Below are 18,950 nucleotides of genomic sequence, written 5' to 3'. Positions count from 1 at the left end.
TGTGATTTTGGGTTCCTGTGAACCCAGAACTCAGATTGAAACTAGCAGGTCAAGCTTTTTTAACCAGATTAGTGCATACCAAAACTGATAAATTTTTCACAGCTTTTCACATGCTTTCATGAACATACAAATTCCCCAAATGATTACATTTCTCTGTGTAAATCTGCTGCTCTTTTTAAAAATTTGGAATGAGGCCTGTTTTTTTCAATTTAAGAAACAGATCTGAAATTAGGATTCTGGGCATGAGAAAATAGTGAAGCAACTTCAATTTATTAGAGCACTTCATGTTTTTAAGAGCCTTTCATTTTGAAAGATTGTATCTCTCTTAAAAACAAAAAGTAAGTGTTCATTTGTATCCCAAATTGTTCTACACTAGCCACACCCACAACTCTTGATTGCTCAAAAACTGTCGTTTTTTCAAAGTCTGAAGTATTCCAATAATTTTAAATTGCTACATAGAGAGAGAATGTCATTGTGTTGAAGTGTTATGATTTCAGTATGTAAAACTCTCAAATTAGATGGATTAAATTGATGCTGATTGGACATTCTGTAATTTTTTCTTTTCTTTTTTTTCTCTCAAGCTTTTTAAAGAGGAGATTTTTTTTTATTTTTCAAAAAACTGTAATAACTAGTCATATCGTGCTTGGGTTTAACCTTTACATAATAGGGTACATCTTTTCTTATAAATCAGATGAGCGTTATATGATGCCTCCTCATAAGGATCATAGAAGCTCATTTCTGGACATACGTTGTGCTTTTAAAAACAGTAAAAGGGATCACTATAACTGAAATTTATAGGTGCTGTTATCTCAGCAAGAATTACAAGGCATTTACAATGCATATTAGGCATTTATACCAGTCATCTCTGTGGTATCATAGTATCCAGTAGCTTCTAAAGATGGTAGATTGCATATATATTAATATAGGTGGTTAGGTGATAATGTTTAAAATTATTTCATTTGATAACAGGAAGAAAAGCTAGAGTCCAATTTGCAAAACCTATCAACTCTAATGGCACCTACCTACAAGAAACTTGCACCAGATGCATATAACAACCAGGTAGGTCAAAAAGAGTTGGCAAAGTCACTAAAAAATCTGATCTTTGCTTTACTTTGCCAATGCATGTTCTTTGCTGTAAGTTATTGTTTACAGTTTGTGCCAATATTGCTCTTATGTTAGACTAAATCTTGCTCACTCAATACATTATATAACATTTAACACACTAGCAAACGCTTTACTGCTGTGATTGATAAGGTCCTTAAGGTTTCCAGATTCAGCATTATTCACTGGCTAAATTGACAGACGTTCCATTTCCCTGATTTACTCCAATCCAAACCTGTCTCTGCATGTTTTGTTCCAGGGCAAACCCATAATTGGATTTTCCAATTTAGATCCCGCAGAAATTCTGCAAGAACATCTCATGCACCTTCAGCCCCATGGAATCTGAACATCATCCCTGTCTTTGTAATGGCATTGAACCAGAACCCTAATCTCACTCTAATCAGATTTGAATCCAAACACTGCCTCTTGTTTCAGATTGCACAGGTTCACATCTCTCAAACTTTGCTTTGGTTTTCAGATTTGAATGACATAAATATCTCAAATTAAAAATAAAAATAATCACCAAACTAGCCAGGTTCTTCCTGGTGTGGAAGCCAAACCTCAAATTTCACATTTTAATGCCATCCCATAAATTTACTCAAAACAGGGCCTATGTTCACCTGAAAGGTTCATGAATCTTTGTGAAGTTTTTGACAACTTCTGACTCTCTAATAAAATGTGAAACCAAGAATTGTGTGTGACTTGTGGTTTCAGTGTGAACATTTCACACTGAAAATTAGTCATGAATACACAGTAGAAAATATTGTGCTGATTATCAATTATCTATTTTTGAGCACCATCTTGCTGTTATATCAAATATAGTGGAAGACTGTCAATGTGCCAAGAAATTACAATCTAATGTCATATTCTGCACTGACTTCTCCATACAACCCATTGGAAGTCAGTTTTCCAAGGAAATGCACTCTTCCTAAGTAGTTCAACATTTCTGAGCCTGTGTTTATAACTTAACAACATGCCAGACATTCAAACTATATACTGTACTTTATCATCTGGAGAAACTAGCCAATGCCAGGAAAATGAAAAGTAATCTTGAAAGAGAAGTATTGTCAGCTAAATACACAAATATAATAATGGCAGAAGCATGGATTTTGAACAAGGCAACATGGAAATAAGTAGCAAGAAAAGAAAGAGGAGCTTGTATTCTCATTTTTAGTACTGTAAAGTAATTTCTTGGAATTGTTCACCTCTAAGAACTATACTCTGCCATTGCCAAGATATTAGGAGGCTAAGGTATTCAGTAGTAATTCTGTGTAATGGGCTGTCCAGATAAGTTTCAGTGATTACTTGACTTCTGTTTCCAGATTGAGTATGAACACAGAGCACCAGAGTGCCGTCTTGGTTTAAAAGAAGGTCGTCCATTCTCAGGGGTCACTGCCTGCCTGGATTTTTGTGCTCATGCTCACAGAGACTTGCACAATATGCAGAATGGGAGTACATTGGTAAGTCGGTGCTGCATAAAGCTGCCTTGTTTCAGCACTGATTTCTTATATTTAATTCATTATCTAAATTTCTATTAATCTTGCACATAAAGCTAACTGCTAAAAGAAGAGACATTCATCAGTAGCTGGAGCTAAAATGTGCAATCCCTACAGGATTTTTCATTTAAATGAGACTTTAGAGAAAGATCTAAAGTAGATTTGGCTGAAAAACATCAGTGGCACAGTTTTCCACTGGAAAATGTAGTTTGAAATTGAAACAGTTAGTGAAATCAGTTTGATTTTGCCAAAATTCCATTTTGGAGGGAAAAAAGGGGGTGGTATTTACAATGATGCTAAAACTTCATATTTTGACATTTTGGGAGTGAAATATTGTGATATTTCCTCTCAAAATGACTTTTCACTTTGAATTTTTAACATTTTGTATTACATTATAAATTTCAACTTTATTTCATATTGTATTATAACCAAAAGATTTTGAGGTTGAAAGACTTAATTCCTTCAAATTTATTTTGCAGAAAATTTAAAATTTTCAAGTTTAATTTCAAATCAGAATAAAAACAAATGTCAAAATCCTCTCAAACATCATTTCTGTTCTTTGGCCAGTACTAAATAAAACCCTTGCTCTTGTCCCACAAAACTCTGCTACTCTCCAGAACTCAACACTGAAAAATTTAGCTGAACAAGACTTGCTGGCTTCATTGAATAGGAGAGTTTATGGCTTACTTCTATCTATTGCTTGCTGCCAGTGAAAATATGCAACAGCAAAAAAATGTGACTAGCTTGCTGTAATTTGAAGTAACTGCATCAGTGCTTGTAAGCAGTTGCTATTCTCACCACTGTCTGAGCAGAACATCCAAATATTTTACAGAGTCTAAACTTACTCCCTTCCTGGGGCTTGACTTTCTTCAAAACAATATTAACAAAATATACACTTCCGTCTGAGTTTTCTCCCCAAGACTGGCTGGTTTTCCTGCAGATCTTTCTATCTTGCAGCTTCTCATTCCCTTTGAGAGATCCCCCATCACCTCTTATATCCTGGATAGAGTTCACAAGATGTGCCTACTGCTGTGTCTCCGCAGCAGTTCCTTGAATCTGTATCTGGCATTCAAACATCTAATGTGAGGTTGACTCAATGAAGGAGACTGCATTCCAGTACAAGGCCCTAGAGTCTGCCATACCATTACGCTGCACTTGGAATTTTAGGGTGGTCTTTGAAAGTATATGTAATGTCATGGGATTTTTTTTTTATAGTAAACAGCATTGCTAATATGTAGCTAGCTATCGTGCCACAACCTAAAAAAAAAAATCTTGCCGGCTGTAGAGTTCCAGGGAGCCTAGCATTTCAGTTCCCTGACCATGGAATCATTAGCCCAAGAATTCACTTAACTTTTGGGAACACATAGATATCCTGCCTACTTCCAGGTGGAATATGAAGTGTGAGGAAAATATACATTTTATATAAAGTGTCCTTAATATTGCCAAACATGGGAAAGGTGGCGGGAGGAGTGCGGGAGAGGAAAGTTGCACGCTTGGATGCTGAATCTAGAAGCAAAAAAGAAGTTAAAGTCTAAACAATTCCTCCCTCCCTCCCCCCGAAAAAAAAAAGGGCAGGAGTTAGCATTCAGTTGATAACTACATTGGATGCTCTATTTGGCATTACGTTGGTTATGCCATGAGCCTTGCAATCTGATGTTAGTGGTCAACTACCTGCCATTATAGAGTTATCTGCAGTGTAATGCAAAATAGGCCAAAACTCCACAGAGTTTTCTGTTCTTCTCATGCTGATTTTTGATCATTTTTCTACCATACCTTTTGTGGACAGGTGTGCACACTAACCAGAGAAGACAATCGTGAAATTGGCCAAATGCCAGAAGATGAGCAGCTGCATGTACTCCCATTATACAAAGTCTCTGATGTTGATGAATTTGGAAGTACTGAGGGCCAGGAACAGAAAAAGAAAAATGGCAGCATCCAAGTCCTTAGCTCCTTTAGGCGCAAAGTAAGGATGCTGGCAGAGCCTGTTAAGACATGCAGGCAAAAGAAGTTAGAAGCCAAGAAAGCAGCAGCAGAAAAGCTTTCCTCCTTGGAAAATAGCTCTAGCAAAACTGAAAAAGATAAGTCTGCAGCAGCACGCCACAAACAAGCCAGCTCGGAGGCTGCAGGTCATGCAAAACAGTTAGCAGGTAAATGCAAGAATCTTCTATTAGTCAGTACACTTGTTAATAACAGTAATTAATCATATGAAGGCAGTTTATAAGATCCTTGAGAAAACCATGAGATCCTGAAAGAGGGGTGAGAGGCAGACCAACTGAAAGTCTCTGGTAAAGATAAAGGGAGGAAGGGGAAACAGGAGTGATATTGTAGGAGACTATTATAGATAGGCTTGGCAGAATTTGATTTTTATTTTTTTCAAATTTTGACTATTAATTTTTGTTTTAAGTTTTTTTTGTTTTAACAGTTTTTACTGTTGTTGGAAATTAAGGGGGGCATAGGTTTGGGCCTGGGGTTTGGGCAGAACTGACAGCGGGGCTGCAGGGGGTTCTCTACATGACCAAGGGGCTCAATACACTGGGGAGCAAGACATGGTGGAGGCTGCAGTCCTGGCCTGGCAGAGCAGAGACCCCCAGCCAGGACTGCAGTGAGGTGGACAAGCCCACAGGCACGGCGTACTGACGAAAATTTCCTGCCCGAGGATGGTTCGAACACTCCTGGATGGTGGGTGAGTGAGTGAGCGAGTCCATGACAGCAGAGCTGCAAATGGCTCACTGCACTGATACAGGGCTGGTGATGCCCAATCCCTGCAGGCACAAGCAGGGGAGACTGCATTCCCACCAATGCGGATCAATATTTTTTTCCATCCATTTCAATGTGTCAAGTGAAATCAATGTTTACCATCATAGATTGATTTATATTAAATCCTGCCAAGCCTAACTATGGGACACCAAGTCAAGAGGAGGAGGAGGCATTCCTAGAACAAATAAAGGAACTCTCCAAAACACAAGGCCTGGTAGTAATGGGGGACTTTAACAACAGAAGTCTGAGTAGTTAAAGTAACACAGCAAAACAGAAAATGAAATGTACTGGGATAACTTTTGGTTTCAGAAGTTGGAGGAATTAACCAAGAGCACAGCCATTTTAGACTTGGTTTTGACTAACAATGAGGAATTGCTTGTGAATCTGAAGGTTGAAGGCAATTTGGGTGAAAATGAAATGATAGCTCTTATCATTATGATTCCAAGGAAACTAAGAGCAGCAAAAGGACAATGGACATCAAAAAAGCTGAATTTAACAGACTCAGAGAACTGGAAAAGAAGAGCCTATCGAAAGAAAATCTAAACGAAAAAGTAGTTCAGGAGAACCTGGCAGTTTTTCTGAGAGACAATATTAGAAGTGCAACAGCAAACTATTCTGATGCAAAGGAGAGATAGGAAGAATAGTAAAAGACCAACATGTCTATTAGGAGCTTTTTAATTACCTGAAAATAAAAAAGAATCCTACAAAAAATGGAAACAGAGATAAATTACTAACAAGGAGTACAAAAAAATAACACAAGCCTGTACCTCCAAAATCGGAAAGGCTAAGGCATAAAATGAACAACATCTAGCCAGGGACATGAAAGGCTATAGGAAGAGGATCTATAAATATATTAGCAGTATGAAAGAGACAAAGGAAAGTGTAGTAGGTCTTCTAATTAGGGAAAGGAGCGCTAATAACGGAAGACATCAAGAAGGCTGATATGTTTAATGCCTGTTTTGCTTCCATCTTGACTAAAGTAGTAAATTGTACCAGAGACTTAACAAATTAATAAGGGGAAAGAAATGCAAGCCAGAATAGGGAAAGAACAGGTTAAAGAATATTTAGATAAGTTAGATGTATTCAAGGCAGCCTGGCCTGATGAAGTTCATGCTATGGTACTTAAGGAACTAGCTGAAGCAATTTCTGAACCATTAACAATTATCGTTGAGAACCTATGGAGGATGGATGAGGTCCAAGAGGACTGGAGAAGGGCAAACATAGCATTTATCTTCAGGGGCAGCTCCAGGCACCAGCACGCCAAGCGCGTGCTTGGGGCGGCAAGTCACGGGGGGCGCTCTGCCAGTCGCTGCGAGGGCGGCAGTCAGGTTGCCTTCGGTGGCATGCCTGCGGAGGGTCCACTGGTCCTGCGCCAAAGGCAGCCTGCCTGCCGTGCTTGGGGTGGCAAAATACCTAGAGCCACCCCTGTCTATCTTTAAAAGGGCTAACAGAGAGGGATTATTGACCAGTCAGTGTAACTGATATCAGGAAAGATACTAGAACAAATTATCAAACAATCAGTTTGTAAACACCTAGAGGATAATAAGGTGGTAAGTAATAGACAACATGGATTTGTCAAGAACAAATCATATCATACCAACCTAATTTCCTTCTTTGACAAGGCAACTGGCCTAGTGGATGGAGGAAAGCAGTAGACATGATTGTGATGTTGCACTCCATATGATTTTATGAAAATGTGCTAATGAGTGTGAATAGAATGTAACTGGAATATGCTTCATGCAAAAGGTCTCTTGTAAGGTATCATTACAAAGCTTATAATCTACTGAGTGTGATCATCCATTTTGTATGAATGTATCGTTCTTGTATCTGAAACTAGGAATATGAAGTATAACTCTGAGGTCCTATTATAATTTTGCAAAGTGTGGGCCATTAATGGTGGTTTAGAATCTTGATGGCTCACATCAACTAGGACAATTGACTGTAGATGGCTCTGTTTACTTGCAAGAAGTAATGAAGGCTTGGGATCTCACCAGACATGTGACCATGTCATCTGGTACTGGAATTCATCTTAAACCTGGTGATTTTCCATTTAGAAGGTGGGGTTGGGACCCAAAGAGACAAAAGATTCCCGCCTTGTGCCAAAGGTATATAAGGGGGTGGAACAGAACAAAGGGGGCTGCAGTTATGAGAAATCCCTTAACTAGCACCTGAGCTGAAACATGGACTGTACCAGGGGAAAGGATTGAGCCCAGACTAGAAAGGAGTCTAATCTGTGAAAGAAGCTTATTGGCCATCTCGGAGGTGGGGTGTGAGGTTTCATCTGTAATCAGTTTCTTACTGTATTAGGCTTAGACTTGCGTGTTTTTGTTATTTTTTGCTTGGTAATTTACTTTGTTCTGTCTGTTATTACTTGGAACCACTTAAATCCTACTTTTTACTTATTAATAAACCCAGAGCAAGTAATTAATACGTGGGGGAGCAAACAGCTGTGCATATCTCTCTATCAGTGCTATAGAGGGCAAACAATTTATGAGTTTACCCTGTATAAGCTTTATACAGAGTAAAACGGGTTTATTTGGGGTTTGGTCCCCACTGGGAGCTGGGTATCTGGGTGCTGGAGAGAGGAGCACTCCTTAAGCTGTTTTCAGTTAAGCCTGCAGCTTGTGGGGAACGTGGTTGAGACCTGGGTCTGTGTTGGCATCAGGCTAGTGCAGGGATCGGCAACCTTTGGCATGCAGCCCGAAAGTGCAAGCACCCTTGCGGGCCAGGCCAGCTTGTTTACCTGCTGTGTCCGCAGGTTCGGCCGATCGCGGATCCCACTGGCTGTGGTTTGCCATTCCAGGCCAATGGCAGCGGCAGGAAGCAGCACAGGCTGAAGGATGTGCTGGCCGCACTTTCGGAAAGATGTAGACAAATTTTGAAAATTTAGCCCTTATATTTTATGCATTTGATTCTTCTGTAGGACAGGTCACACTATGACTTTTGTTCCAAGTTTTCACATATCATCTTGCCAGAAACTTGGAAAAGTAGAAGTGTTTAGTCAACTGTAAGAGGAATTGTATTTGTGTTTCTAGAAAGGGATCCTTCTGTTAATCTATGTGGAAAATTTAATGGAAATTGCTTTGGTGTTTTCATGTAGAGACAATGTAAAATATTTTTTTTTTTGTTTTCCCGTCTGCAGATCTTTTAGGTCTTTCAGGACCAGCCATGCTACAACAGCAGCAGCGTACTCTCGCTACCAGCCCTCAGTCAAACCCTGTCTGCTCTTACTCTGGTTCAGGTCCTGCCAACCTTTACATGAGGCTGCCTAATGCAGTCAATGCTCATCCACGCTCTTCATACACTTCAGATCTCTATGGAGGGTCCAACCCCATAAACCTTTATAGAACCTCATCACAACCTTCAGGGTCTTATTTGAATTCTTCCAGTCCTATGAACCCTTATTCAGGATCACTAAGTCAAAATAACCAATATCCACCTTACCAATGCAATGGAAACATGCCTATGGACAACTGCCCCTCTTACTTGGGTTCCTATCCTTCACAACCTCAACACTTGGACTTATATAGGTATCAGAGCCAAGACCCTTTACCTAAGCTAAGTCTGCCACCCATTCATACAATATACCAGCATAGACTTGGGAATAACCAGAGTTTTGGTTCCAAGTACTTGAATTATGGAAACCAAAATATGCAGGTAGACTCTTTTAATAATTGCACCAATAGACCAAATGTACACCATGCAGGGTCTTTTCCCCCTTACTCCACCCTTGAGGCTGACAGCCACTTTATGGATGTTGCCTCAAGATTAAAATGTAATTTTAGTAATCCAAGTGTGGACTATACTTCCATGAATAAAAATGGTGAACATCCCCTACATCCACCTTCACATCTAACACTTGATTACCACTCAGCTTCAAGTATATTCAGTGGTCCTCCTCATTCACTACATCTCCAAAATAAGGATAGTGAAATGACTTCACACACAGCTAATGGGTTGTCTAATATGCTTCCAGATCTTAACCATGATAGGACTACTCCCCAACATGGTTTAAATAAAACTGATAGTCTGAATCCAGAAAAAGCAGAGGATCCCGATGATGTCTGGTCAGATAGCGAGCACAGCTTTCTGGATGCAGATATTGGAGGAGTGGCAGTTGCCCCATCTCATGGGTCAATTCTCATTGAATGTGCAAAACGGGAGCTCCATGCAACGACCCCCTTGAAAAATCCCAACAGAAACCATCCCACCAGGATATCACTTGTCTTCTATCAACATAAGAGTATGAATGAGCCAAAACATGGTCTGGCTCTGTGGGAGGCAAAGATGGCTGAGAAGGCAAGAGAAAAAGAAGAGGAGTGTGAAAAGTATGGTCCCGATTATGTGCCTCAAAAATCTTATGGCAAAAAATCAAAGCGGGAGCCTACTGAATCACATGAACCCTCAGAACCAACATATGTGCGCTTCGTCAAGTCTCTTGCACAAAGGACTATGTCAGTCACCACAAACTCCACAGTAACTACATCTCCATATGCCTTTACACGGGTTACAGGGCCTTACAACAGATATATATAACTTCATACCTTTGTTGGTTACCTCATTTTAAAAAACAAGTTGTCAATCAAATAGTTCTCATTTAGGTTGCAGGGAGGGATGGGCAGGGAAAGAAACAGTATTTTCATTAAACTTGTCAGTGGAAAAACCTCAGCACACCAGCAAAAAGAGGTAATCTTACCACCGCACTTATTTTCCACTGACTTGTAAGTGGTCACAGATGGCATGTGGAAATAAGACCAAAGCATCCTATGCAAAAAAAAACAAAACAACAACAAAAAATGTTCCACAATTTACATTTAAAAACACTGGTTCCGTTATTGGAAGAGAGAATCTGCAAATGTAACTTTTTTCCTTACAGTTTTGCACATCTGTGACCACTTTTAATAATATCGACTTTGCATAGTCATGGAACAGGGGCAAAAAATTAAAATACTGTTAGTATTACAACAGCAGGAATCTTAAAATACCATCTGGTGCTGAATCTATGATGTACTGAAATACTGGAATTATGGCTTTTTAACATGCAGTTTTTACTGTAATCTTAATAGTCTCTTGATTTTATTTAACAAAATAGATGCATATAGAACATAATGATTAGACAGCAAAACACTGAATTTGTTTGGATATTCTAAAACATGGTGCTATCTAAGAAAATGGTGTCTTTATTATAACCGTTGAACAGTTAATGCCTTTATAATAGATAAAAATGTTAATGGTGTATTCAAATATCCTTGAACAACAGGGGGGACCTTTTCATTCATGTTTGTATCAAATTTGCCTGTTACTGAAACACGCTTACTTTTTAACATATGGGAATTAAAGACCTCTGGATTTTGCTCATCCAGTCAAGTCCTGGTTAAGGGACAATAATATATATAGAGATATTTTTTTTAAATAGTGTTTCAGAAGCACTTTGTCTACCTAAGCTTGGCAACTTGAACAGTGCTAAGGTACTAAGACATTAAAAGAAAGAAAGAACGTTTACTTTGATTTTAAAATGCAAAGATTTTTTTTTAAAGCTTTTAAATACTTTTGGCTTTAGCCATACATCTGCTGGTGGGCTACATATCCATTTTTAATAAGTCAGTTACAGTAGAAATGGGGTTTACTGGATACAAGGGAATGCTTTAGTACACAACACACATTTTACTGGTGCTCATCTCTCACAGCTATACTGTAACAGTTTTTTACAATTATTATGACAAGTTTATTGCTCAAGTGAGTACAGTTTTAAGGAGAGAATTTTATATTAACCACAGGTAATAATTAGCAGCATGTGACAGATTCTACAACTAGTTAGCTTAGGTTTCTGCTATTTTTAAAAGATCTGTATGCTCTTCAGATAACTGAATGGCAGATTGTTTTTGTGTTGATAATTATGTAAATTGTGGTGTATGTCATTTCTCAGTGTAAGTGTCCTCTTTTCCAGGAAGATTGAGCAGACTGATGCCTACGTAAAATTAATGAAGAAGGGTTAGTTCTGTGTGATTCCATTGATTAAATGGAAGGGATAAGGCAGCTGGCTTGCTATGGTGGTTTTAAATCATTAATTTCTATTAAAAAAAAAAAAAAAGCAAAAGTTGTATAGTAAATTAAATTGTAAACAAAACCTTTTTTAATGCAATGGTTTAGTATTTTAGTACTGTAAAAATTATATATACATATATATGTATATACACACACAAACATATATATATATATGTGTGTGTATATATATATATATTTGAGTTTGAAGCTGAATTCACATCATGGTGCTACTCAGCCTGCTACAAATATATCATAATGTGAGCTAAAAATACGTTAAAAGATTTGAGTGATGTTCCTACTTGTCATATACCTCAACACTAGTTTGGCAATAGGATATTGAACTGAGAGTGAAAGTTTATAATATTATATACCACCTCCCCCGCCCCCCATAGCCTTTGAAAAAAATACCTTTTTTCTCAGTACTTGATATTTTAGCAAGTATAACTTGAACTTCAACCTTTTTTTTTTTTTTCCTAAAAATTCAGGGATATTTCAGCTCATGTTCTCCTTATGCCAATATGTCACCTGTGTGTATGTAAAGCTGTTGTAGGTTAATAAATATATTATTCTTGTGGGTTTTATTTTATTTTTTTCAGGGATTTAACTCTTCTCTTTTGAATCCCTCTTCTACTTTTACTTGTATATGTATTGATGTAACAAACTAATTTTGTAAATTTGTTAGCTCTTTTTATTGTAATGAAAGTGTTTAAAAGTTTTAGACTTGTTTTGCCTATTTCAAAGAAAGAAAGAAAGTAGAATGCACTGAGCTAATTAAAGGGAAAATTGTAAGGCAGAGGTTTGGCAAGTGACCGTTTGCTAGAGTGTTTCAAATCACTCTCTAAACAAGGCTTCTGGGATACTGTAATGAATAAAATAATTTTTTTTAAAAAAGGTACAGTCTGTATGAGGGCTTCCCTAAACAAGCAAACCTCCATCCCTTAGCTATTTGTTGTGCAATATACTGTAAGATTGATCTAAAGATGTTATCTAGCGGAATTACAACCTAATTCTATTCAATAAAAGGAGGCCTTTTGGTTTTATTGGTCAAATATTTATATTCTGGCAATTTTTGAAATTCTTAGTATGTGGCTTTACCACTATAAATACAAAAAAAGTTTTAAAATGTTTGTTTTCATTGAAACAGGAGTTTCAAATTTTTTAAACCTTAACTATAATTTCCTTATGTATTAGGTTAATTAAATCATTGTAAAATTTAATCTCTTGATTTTTTTTTATTTGAATCATACCCATCATGCCATCCATAGTTGATATTTGGTTAATATACCATTCACTGTCATTTGCCAAACTGCTGGCAAACAATAGCAGGAAGCTTAGTTGGGGATTCAATTATGTATTGTAAATACCTGAACTGTAATTTAGGTGTACAGAACTCTGCCTCAGAATGAATGAAAAAGCAGACATAAAATTGCGTGTATAGGATTATCAGGTTGACTATAGCCATACTTGAAGATGCTTCTGAATGGTGTCAACTTTACTTGAATGAATTTTTCATCTTGATTGACGCACAGTGGTGTAAAGTTCACTTCTAAAGCTAGTGGTTAACTTGTGTAGGAAACGTTAGCAGTTTGACACTAAGGTAATGAACTTCTGTGTGTGTTTTCCATGCTTATGTTCTACCTTTTTTTTTTTTTTTTAACTTTAGTTTCACTCATTTTTTATGAAATGTTTGGTAAGTCTATAAAAATCTGAGGATGGTTATAAATACTGTAAGTATTGTAATGTAATGAATGCAGGTTATTTGAAAGCTGTTTATTATTATATCATTCCTGATAACGCTGAGATGTGGGTGTTTTTAATAAAATTTATATTTATTTAATGCACTCAAAGTCTGTCTTCCAGAAACTTGTCTTTCATGATGAATAATTTTTCCCAAGCACATGCAACCAACAGGAGAATGTATACAGTTCTGGTTTGCTCAGGTCAAGGAAGAGGTCAGTAAACTGAAAAGGATTTGAAGAAGCCAAAGAAAAATGATTAAAGAGCTGCAGAAATTTGGAGAAACTGGAGTTAAATAGATATTGCTTGGCTAAACACAGCTAAGGGGAAAACATAACTATCAACAAATACTTAAAAGTTTGAAGCCACAAAAGAAAAATGATTATTTAGGGTGGGTTAAGAAGGATGGTCTAACTAATTACTCCTGATACAGTTGAGTACCAGAAAGTTTAGGTTGAACATGGGGAAAAATCTAATGGTCTAACTGTTTAAAATCTAAAATATTACACTGTGAAACTTTCTGAATGTTCTGCAAGCTGCATGACTTCAGTCGGTTAGAGGCTTGACGAACACAATGGCCCAGAACAGCAACTAGTGCACATCAGCATAGTTCCATTGGCTTCCACTATGCTGGCTTCACTGACACTGTTTAGGAGCTGGCTAAGAAAATTTAAATGAGGGAATAATCTCACTGACTTTATTGGTATAAGAACATAATTATGGCCATACTGAGTCCGACCAGTGGTCCATCTAGTCGAGTTGCCGGCACCAGATACTTCAGAAGGAATGAACAGACAGTTTATCGAGTGATCCATCCCATTATCCAGTCCCACCTTCTGGCAGTCAGAGGTTTAAGATACACCCAGGATATGGGGAGTTGCAATATTGACTAATACGTTCATTGAGGATAGCTTTTGATGGACCTATCTAATTCTTTTTAGAAGCCAGTTATACCTTTGGCATTCCCTGGCAATGAGTTCTACAGATTGTGCATTGTGTGAAAAAGTACTTCCTTATGTTTGTTTTAAACCTGATGCCTATTAATTTCACTGGGAGGCCCCTGGTCCTTGAATTACATGAAGGGGGAAATAATACTTATGCACTTTCTCCACACCATGATTTTATAGAGCTCTATAATACACCCCTGTGAGGGATCCCTGGGGTGCAGCCTGGGACTGTGGGACTGCTGTGCCCTCTTAACTCTCCAGCCTGGGTTGTCTCTCACAATGCTTTTGCTGGTGACAAGCAGCAAACCCCTCCATTATTGTGCTATTATCACTCAGCACAACCGCACATGGAGCCCCACAGCCATCTACATTGCACGAATGCTCTCAAAACCACACATGAATCACATAGCCAAAGGCACCAGCCAAATCCCCCCAGTTGCCAGCCTGGTACTTCAGGAATATACCATTTTGCACTGGTCAAGACCCTTTCTTGAGCAATGCAGGTTTATTAATTGGTTCATCACTTCATCAATGGAAAGTGGATATACACCAGCCTTTGTAACCCTGCGGAGCTCTACCACACACTTTGGGCAAACTCATTGGTAAAAGATAAGCAGTAAAAAAAAAAGTTTATTAATTACAAAAGATAGTTTATAAGTGGTAGACAAACACACACAGTGGTTACCAAAAACATACATATATATAAGCATACAATCTAAACCTTAACCCTTATCACATTAGGCCAACAGTTCTCAAACTGTGGGTCATGATCCCAGGGTTGGCTTAGATTTGCTGGGGCCCAGAGATAAAGCCAAAGCATGAGTCCCACCGCCCAAAGGTGAAACCAAAGCCTGAGGGTTTCAGCCCTGTGCATTGGGACTCAGGTTACAGACCGCCTGTCTGGGGCTGAAGCCCTTCCTTGGGCTTCAGCTTGGCCCCCTTCCCACCACACCAAAGGCAGTGGGGCTCAGGCTTTGGGTCCGTCTCCTGGGCTCATGTAGTAATTTTTATTGCCAGAAGGGGGGGGGGGTCACAATGCAGTGAAGTTTGAGAACTCCTGCACGAGACAATATTTAGCTCAAGCAATGTTCTCACCCCACTGGCTCTTACAGTCCTTAATAAACAAGTTTCTCCCTTAAACCTGGGCTGGTCTCCTCTGATGATATCAACAGAGGAGTCTTCTGAGCATACTTGTTGCTTACAGCATAGGTTGAGGAAGGACAAAAGGCCAAGCATGGGGCCCCTGTGTTCTGTTTTATACCTTTAGTCCACGTCCTTGGAGAACACAAGTCCAGGCATGTATGGTGGGTATTGCTGAGTCACCAGGCAAGATTGAGCAATTCCCCTGGTGTGGCCTTTGGCAACTGAGCATTGCATTGTAGCTCCCTTGCTGGACAATGGCTGTTAATGGTTGCTTGACACCCGCCCAGGTGTGGATTATTCTGCCTGGTTATTGTCTTTGGGGAGCTAGTATCTGGATGCTTCCCAACCCCACAGCATTTTCACTGCGGTTGTTACCCATGCATGCTGGATTCAAGCTAGTTTGAAAAGCCACTTATCTCCTTACACAAGGCCTTGAATCAGCAAAACACTTAAACACAAGCTTTGTTCCATTGTATTCTACTTGAAGAGGCTTTTTGTGTGTGTAAAATAAGGAAGATGGTGTGGTATTTCAGGCCTTTACTCCAAGTAGAATTGCTTTTTCCTCAAATTCGCATAGAGCAACATTGTTAAAATGATTTAGGGTGCCACACTTTTACTAATCTAAAGCTAAAGCACTGCTTTGCACCTAAAATGTTCTGAACTGCTCTAGATCTAGATCAAACAGAAAACATAAATATTAGGGTGCCTGGATGAACTTCAAATGCTCTTGAAGCTACTAAGCCAATTCCCTATAAAACTGGCTAATGCTATAGCTCTTTGTAATGTCTACAAAACAAGACAAATTAGAACAAGACTTCTTCTGACATATTTGAGTTACACATATGCAAAACTGAGGAGTGGCTCAAGGGGTTTTTTTTTTTTTTTTTTTAATGTATACAAGTAGAATTCAAAAGCAATTACAGTGATTTCGCTCAAACGTCTGAGATTAAATCCAGCTTGGAAATATCAGTCACAAAGAAAGTTATGACCTATTAAAAGTGAAACCCTTCATCTCAGTATGCATTACTCACCATTAATTTAAGACATACATTAGGAAATATTTAAAAAACAAAACCTTTTATCTACATGCACTACAAAGTGGGAAAATTAAACTCTGGATTCAAATGTGTTGTTTGTGTCTTGGGCCTATCTATATATAATAAAGATACACACACCACCTTTTATTCACGTCTTGAACTCAGTGGGATCATTCAGATGAGGAGACATATTTAAGTGTTTGCAGAACTTGGGGGCCTTAGTTTCGTCTGTGCTTATGCTATGCATATCATGCTTGTCTTGCTGAAGTTTACTTTAATTCAAACAGTGCAGAGGTTAAATTTCAGTTTTCGAGTTGTCTGTTCTTTAACTGACATGGCTAAGAACTTTGCCTAAAAAATATGCACCTGAATTTTCTTTTACACCCAATTACTTTTCCTTATGTAGCAACTAATCATCTTGTTCTTTGAGACATACAGTAGTTGACAACTTTATCTCAGAAAGAGTGGCCTGACAATTTTATTTTTCCAAGAGCCAATTGACAGTTTTCTCCATCACTCACCACCAGATATTTTGTTTTTCAACTGAGCTCATGTATTTAAGCAAGTCTTCACTTTTGGTCTGTGATTTTTTTTGCTAACTTTGTTTTGTTAAGATAAATATTGTGAAACTAACTAACTGCTTGTGATGGTTCAACAGAATTAATTAAATTTTATGTTCTGCCTAACAGTGACCTGCATAGGGAAATTAAGTTGAGATTGTATAAAAGAGGCCTGAGAAGGTTTGCTGTTGGTGAGTTTTTCAATTTTTTCCCCTCATTTCAAAAAAAAACCCCAACCCCCAAACAAAGAAAACTCCCCAGTTGTTATGAAACATGGACAAAGAGATGTCTTTAATAAAGATCCATCACCATCATCTTATGCTACCCTTCGGTTAAGGAGAGAGAATTCAGTTCACATATATTGAGCTCTCCAAAGAGTATTACAGAAAAAATAGATGTGACATTTCTGATATTAAAGGTAATAAGCAATAATAATAACTATAAATAAAACAATAATATATTTATAAATAAAATAAACATATCAGCCCTTGTTTACACATGATGATAAGAACATAATGATCCAGAAGAGGTCATAAATCCCTTCATGAAGCTCTCTTCTAAAAACTGACACTTTTCAATTTAATTAGCATTGGATTCAAACAGATTATAGACTTTAAGATCAACAGGTACCACCATGATCATCTAGTCTGACCTCCTGAACATCGCAAACCACAAAACCTCTCTTTGAGTTCAACTTTTGCACCTTCTACTGTGTTTTATTTTAAAATATCCTGTCTCTCTCTTTTAAAGAACCAGTTTCTAATAGACTCATAGTCAAAGTCAATCCTATAGCCACTTGGGCTTGACTAGCTATAATGAGGTAAAAACTACTTGTGTCTTGTCTCCACTAGAATTTTGCAGCGAATGAGCTATTTCAATGTGAAACACACACTTCTTTTTTGTAGTCAAGACATAGCCTCAAGCTCCTAAATCACTTGACAGCTTTTTGGAAATATTAGCCAAAGTCTAATGGGCAGTTGCTGGTTGGTTGGTTTGTTTTTTGGAGGAAGGGTTCTTTTATTTCCCACTTTTTTCAATTATTGGAACCCCATTGCATTTAAGTGTTGAATAATCTGCCTCCTTCATTTTTGTACTCTCATTCAGATTATCTGTAAAAACGACTGTACCATTATCTTTCTATATGTAAGCTTTAGTGCAGAACATTTCAATAAAGAGATTTAGCTGGAGGAAATAGCTTAAGGCCTTAAAGCATGGTTCTGCTCTGAAAAATGACTGTAAAAGTGGTATCATGGGGTTCTCAGTTTGTCTCTGAATGATATCTGCATCCCACTTGCTTAGTTTACAGGTAGAAATGTTTTTCTTCCTAACCTGAGTCAGGTTTGGTGTTTTCCTTCTGATTCACCTGCACTGGACTCTATAGGGGAAATTAGCTCCTCAAGACACTTGTGCAAGCCAAGGTGCCTTCAGTGGCTTTGCACAGGTGTAACTGAATAAAACTTTAAAACTCTGTTGCTGTACAAAAAGGAATTGAATCCAAACCTCTCTGCTGTGTTGTCTCTTCAGTTTCACAGGAATAAAAAATATTTTTGTCACTCCAGTCAACAGATGTGACTGCAACCACATAAAGGAAGTAGATCTGTTGTGTAAGAAAATCTCATTTTTTCTATATTCATTTTGTGAGGTAGAACCTCAGCCTCAAGTTTCAAATACCCAGATTCCTTGAAAACAAAAGTTCAGATCCCATAGTGTTGACTCAGTCCTTCATCCAAGTTGAAAGAATTTCATGTGGGTTTTGCAGGAAAGACCTTTAAAACCTAGGCCCTCTCTGCTCTGCATGTAATTTAAAGAAGCCATGGTTCTTTTAATCCCACTGGCCTTGACCAAATCTCTCTCCCTGCCTCCCCCCCCTACACCTTGCTATGCTGTGTATTAATTGGCTACCATCATTCACACAGGAGAGTGCATTTTAGAGGACCTTTAGGATTATAACTTGTGGCAATTGGAAGGTGCTAAGCATTCACTCACCAATGTACATACTTCAGGTAAAGAAGAAATTACACTGAGATATAGGGAGCAGTCAGATTCAGGCACAGGCTGGGAATCAGAAAATTCTGAATTCTAGTCCTTACTTTCACACTGACCCCACCAGTGGCTTTGGACAAGGTA

General features: G+C 38.1%; 1 protein-coding gene across 1 annotated transcript in view; it reads left to right on the top strand.

The window, feature by feature from the left end:
* The window catches only part of TET2 (tet methylcytosine dioxygenase 2), a 101,799-nt gene extending 90,225 nt beyond the window's left edge, over positions 1 to 11,574 (top strand). The window contains exons 7-10 of the mRNA XM_032794254.2: positions 970 to 1,059; positions 2,424 to 2,561; positions 4,384 to 4,744; positions 8,497 to 11,574. Of these exons, the coding sequence (XP_032650145.1) occupies positions 970 to 1,059; positions 2,424 to 2,561; positions 4,384 to 4,744; positions 8,497 to 9,890 (1,983 nt within the window). The 3' untranslated portion in view covers positions 9,891 to 11,574. The remainder of the gene's footprint in view (positions 1 to 969; positions 1,060 to 2,423; positions 2,562 to 4,383; positions 4,745 to 8,496) is intronic.
* Positions 11,575 to 18,950: the final 7,376 nt, after the last annotated feature.

This window comes from Chelonoidis abingdonii, chromosome 5 (assembly GCF_003597395.2).
Source record: "Chelonoidis abingdonii isolate Lonesome George chromosome 5, CheloAbing_2.0, whole genome shotgun sequence".
In the NCBI taxonomy this organism is placed as follows: domain Eukaryota; kingdom Metazoa; phylum Chordata; order Testudines; family Testudinidae; genus Chelonoidis; species Chelonoidis abingdonii.
This window is presented reverse-complemented; position numbering and strand designations above follow the sequence as displayed.